General features: G+C 15.7%; 2 protein-coding genes across 2 annotated transcripts; one reads left to right on the top strand and one right to left on the bottom strand.

Annotated features, from left to right (window-relative positions):
• Positions 1 to 542: 542 nt before the first annotated feature.
• On the top strand, positions 543 to 1,712 carry BET3 (trafficking protein particle complex subunit 3, putative; the record flags this gene model as incomplete). The annotated part of the gene is made up of 6 exons (XM_028671777.1): positions 543 to 602; positions 729 to 826; positions 926 to 1,025; positions 1,196 to 1,378; positions 1,498 to 1,581; positions 1,674 to 1,712. The coding sequence occupies 6 exons, from the start codon at positions 543 to 545 to the stop codon at positions 1,710 to 1,712; spliced, it is 564 nt and encodes a 187-aa protein (XP_028526038.1).
• A 132-nt stretch (positions 1,713 to 1,844) lies between these two features.
• Positions 1,845 to 2,502, bottom strand: PGAL8A_00091900 (conserved Plasmodium protein, unknown function; the record flags this gene model as incomplete). Its single annotated transcript, XM_028671766.1, has 3 exons — positions 1,845 to 1,963; positions 2,164 to 2,293; positions 2,419 to 2,502. 3 exons carry the CDS (start codon positions 2,500 to 2,502, stop codon positions 1,845 to 1,847), a joined length of 333 nt encoding a protein of 110 aa, XP_028526037.1.
• Positions 2,503 to 5,432: the final 2,930 nt, after the last annotated feature.

Genomic DNA, 5,432 nt, shown 5'->3' with positions numbered 1-5,432 from the left:
AAATGGAAAATATAAAAAAAAAAAAAAAAAAAAAAAAAAAAAACTTTAAAGCAAAAAATTATAAAATGTTTTCATTATGCAGATATAAGAAAAAATAAAAATTTTTACTTAAACTAAATAATAAACTTCAATGATTACATATAATTACAAGAATAAAACTTATTCATTATTTGTTAAAAAAAAATGTAAGTTTTAAAAGTTTATAATTTTTTTATATTAGAAGCATACCCATGTAAAAAAATAATTATAATTTCAGAATATACATGAAATAAAAATATAATAACAGATGAAGAATCATAATTTATTTTATGAAAAAAAACAAATACTAGATGATTTTTGTATGATTTAAATATTCTTTTGTGTTTATTATATGTGATAATTTTTTTTTAACACAAATATATAAAGAATAATTTTTTTCACTCATCTGTTTTTATTTTTTTAAAATTTACAAAATAATAATTTTTCAAAAAAAGGAAAATTGTGTATTACTTTATACACAAAATTATGCAAAAAAACAACATTGTATAGTTTAAAAAAAAAAAATGTCAAAAGATAAATATCAAAAACATGGAGAAGCCGTTTTTTCAAAATTAGAAAAAGTGGTAAAATCAAATGAATATTTATAAAAAAATTAAATATTTAAAAGAACTACAATATAATACCTATAAGGATAAAAAAAATTATATAATTTTAACATCCCCCTTTTTTTTTTTATTCTTACATGACAGAATTCGGAATTGTTATCATTAACATATGGGGCTTTAGTAAGCCAATTGTTAAAAGATTTAGAATTAGTAGATGAAGTTAATGAACAATTAGAAAAAATGTAATGTGATTTATCTATAATTTAATGAATTTCTCATATATAAATATAAATATGTATATATATATATATATTCAAAAATTAATAATATTTTACATTTAGGGGATATAATATTGGTATAAGGTTAATTGAAGAATTTCTAGCTAAATCTGATATTTCATTTTGCGAAAATTTTGAAGAAACTGTAGAAGTTATAGCTAAAGTAAAAAAAAAAAAAAAAAAAAAAAAATTATATTAATAAGACAATTAAATAGAAAAAGAAATTTAAGTAAAAATATTATAATATCAAATAAATATTAACAGAAAGAAATTTTAAGTTTTTATGAAAAGTATATATATATATATATTTTAACGAATTTAATATAAATTTAGGTAGCATTTAAAATGTTTCTAGGAATAAGTGGAACTGTTAATTGTATAAATAGAGAATCAAATATTTTTTCTATAATTTTTGACAGTAATCCATTAAGTGATTTTGTTGAATTACCAAAATCATTATCTTCTCTAAATTATTGTAGTTTATTATGTGGTGTTATAAAAGGAGCATTAGAACAAGTAATTACGCATAATATAATATTTTAATTGTTAAAATAATAATATGTAAAAAGAAAATATATACCTTGTAATGGAAAAAAAAAAAAAAAAAATTTATTTGTTTTTATTCTTTAATTTAGATTAGAATTAAAGTTAATTGTTACTTCGTTAAAGATATGCTAAAAGGAGATGATTATTACGAAATTTATATTCAACTCAAAGAAGTAATTTTAATAATATTTATTTTATTTTTTATTGAAACTAAATATTAAAATAATTATTTATAATTTTTTTTATTTTTATTATTTTCTCATAGGTTATGAAAGAAGAAATTCTGAATGATGAAGAATCATAAAACCTTAAATATTAAAAAATTTTTTAAAAATAATATTACTTAATTTTCCATAGGATAATAAATTTAATATAAAAAATGTAAAATATAATTAAATATTATATATTTTATTATTAATAAAAAAAGAAAAATAGTTTATATCTTTTTCAGTTCTTCATAACAATTATCAAAATAACTTTTTTTTATTTCTATTAATTTAATTATTTTTAATGGAATTAAAATATCACCGCATTTTCTTACATATATTTGATTTCCTTAAAAAAAAAAAAAAGGAAATGAAATAATTGGTATAACTATATTTAATAAGAAAAATAATTGAAATACAATATTAAAATACTGAAGAGTATTCTAAGAATATATTAATTTACATTTTATGTATTCTAAATTATTTTTTTTATGAAAAATTTAAATTTTTTATATCTTGAAATAAAAAAAAATATTTACTATTATATACCTATATAATGCTCCTCACAATCAGTAAGAAATAAAAAATATTTATCCACATATTTTAAAGAACCAAAAAATTCTCTTTTGTCTTCTATTGTAATTTTAAAATAAGCATTATCACATTTGTTCATTATAATCTACAGTTTAAATAAAAAATTTAATGAATAAAAAATATATATATATATATAATTCCCAAGAAAAATAGAGAAGTATTCAAAAACAAAAAAATTAAAACTATTTAACGATATAAAAAAGCTATTACTTCTAGCAATGACCTCGCAATTTTTTTATTTCCAATTCCTTTTAATAAATTATTTTTATCTTGTTCATTAAGTAAAGAATCCATTCTTAAATTTACATTAAAATTACTAAGGAAATACTCAAAAAAAAAAAAAAAAAAAAAGGTTTAAAAAAAAAATAGCATTGATATTATAACATTAAAATTTGCTTCATGTCAAAAAAAGAAAAATAGGAAAATGATTAAAATTTAACTTGTATCTATTTAATGAATTTTTTTATTAAATAATGAAAAAAAAAAATTTTATTTGAGAAGAATATTTATGCAACTATTAAAGAATTAAAAATATTTTTAATTAAAAAAATATTATAAAGAAAATTCATGTTTTATCACATTTTTTTTATTATTAATTAAACATATTAATGAATTTTTTCAAAGTAGCGTTTTTTTATATAAAATTAAAAGCTGTAAATAGAAGGCTTTCTTTAATGTTTTAATAAAAAATTTACATTTTAATATTGAATTTTCATTCATTTTATAATTTTTTTTTTATTTCTCTAATATGATTTTAAATAAATTATTTACCATAAAATATAATAAATAAAAATTAGGCCTTCATATAACTTGAAGTTAATAGAGAAAAAGTATTTATTCCAAAAATTTAATAATTAAAAATTTTGTGAAATGTATTTTAATAAATAATAGCGTATTTAAAAAAAGAAAAAACAAAAATCTTTACATTTGATGTTGTCTTTTCTTTTTCATCTCATTAATATCTCCTAATAAATTTTTAATAAATCTTATACATTTATATATACATAAATATATATATATATATAAATATACACATATACTTTTATGTGTATACGAATACTTATTTTAATTGCCTTAAAATTATTTTTGCATAGAAACGTTTGTGAACATTATGTGAATATAACAATTTTATAATTTTTAAAAATAATTAAACTGTTGTAACCCCCTTTGTTTTGTTAAAGTTTATTCTGGAAAAAATTTAATTCAATTAGAAAAATAAAAAATGTGACAAAAATAAAAAAAAAAAAAAAAATAAATAAATAAATGAAAAAGGAGAAAGGAGAATAACTCTTTAAAAGCATTTATTTCTCTTTCTTTTTTTTATTTATCATATCTATGAACCCCCTAATATTTTTATACCATATAATATATAAACTAGGCACAAAATATTTATTGAAATAGTTAGAAAATATTATTTATGAAAACTTTTAAAAATTAATCATGCATGCTAAGTTTTATTATATTTTTTCAATCAGTAACCCATTTGAACATGTATTGAATTTTTTTTTTTTTTTTTTTTTTTTTTTTTGCTCTGCTGTAACATAATTATTTATTGGAATTCCTCATAAAAAACAATATTATTTAAATTCTTCATTAGAAAAAAAAAAAAATTTGATAATGGTAATTAAAAAAAACACAATATATATTTTATTTTATTTTATTTATACTGAAAATTATGTTAATTTTCATATAGCTATGTGTTCAGAAATAAAATTGCATGCCTTCAAATGAAAAAATTATTTTTTTTTAACAAATTAACATGCATTTAAATATAAATTTTTTTTTTCACCTCAACTTTTTTATTATATAAAAACTTAAAAATTTTTCATCTTTTTCTATAAATTAGAAAAGTAAAATATAAAAGATTTTTTTTTTTTTTTTTCGTTAAAAGAAAATTGATAACAATTAATTTTTATAAATTTTTTATACTTGATAATTTTTATTGATAGCAAGTTGCATCAAACTTCTTTTTTTAAATGGAAAAAAAAATATAAATTATTTTGAGACTACATATTTTTTTTAGTAAATAAAAAAAAAAAGTTGGAAAATACTATTTAATTTTTAAAATTAATTATAAATTTTCGCATAATGAAATTTGTAAATTCTTGAACTTATATTTTTTTTATAACTTGAAAACATTTAAATATATGAATTGAGCGTATTTGTAACAAAAATTTACTAATAGATTGATAAAATTATTTTTTTAGAACATTGAATATTTAATATTGATGTAACATAAAATGGAATTTAAATAAATACGTTTTTAGATATTACTATGGAAGTTTATTATAAATAATCAATGTGGAGGATAATATTTTTTTTTTATAATTGGTACATATATGCATTTTTCCATTTTTATTTATCAAATAATTCTATAGCCATAACATTTTAAGTATTATTTAATATAAATATATAAAAAATATTAAACTTATTTCATATGTATTCAAGTATAATTGTATATATATTGTTTATTTTTTATGAATTCTTTTGTTTGTAATATTACTTTTCATAATTTAGATTTATTATAATTGTTAAGTGAAGGAATTTATTTCAGAATTTTACAAATTAAAATAGAATATATTTCATTGTACTACTTTATTATACACAATAATATTTATGGTTGATTCTATTAAAAATAAAATTTGAGTGTTAATTTTGTTTAATCAAATATTTCTTAAACTTTCAATTACGCATTGTGTCATATGTATATATATATTTATATATATATATATATATATATATCTTAAAAGATTTTTTATTTTAATTAAAAATGTATCATTTCATGAACAATTTTAATATTAATAAAGAAAAATTCAAGAAAAAAATATGTTATAAATAGCAAATGAAACTTTTCAGATGAATAAAGTTATGCAAATAGCTAATATCTTATGTATTTTTAACCTTTTTTTATTTTTTATAGTAATTAATAATAAGTGTGTTAATTTTATTAATGGGTTCATACAAATATATATTATATATAGTGGAGATATATTAATACATATTTAAAAGATAACTATTTAAATTTAATAATAATTATATATAATTGTTACATACTATTGCAAAATAATAAATACTCGTATAATCTTATTTATTTTTTTTTTTTTTATTACAAAAAAAAAAAAAAGATTTACATATTCTGAATGGTTAAGTATAGTAAATATTTTTTAATTAAATAAAATTTATAAAAGTTTAACCGAATAAACAATGAAAAATACGTAATTTTT

The sequence above is a fragment of the Plasmodium gallinaceum genome, assembly GCF_900005855.1.
Source record: "Plasmodium gallinaceum strain 8A genome assembly, contig: PGAL8A_v1_61, whole genome shotgun sequence".
NCBI lineage: Eukaryota > Apicomplexa > Aconoidasida > Haemosporida > Plasmodiidae > Plasmodium > Plasmodium gallinaceum.
This window is presented reverse-complemented; position numbering and strand designations above follow the sequence as displayed.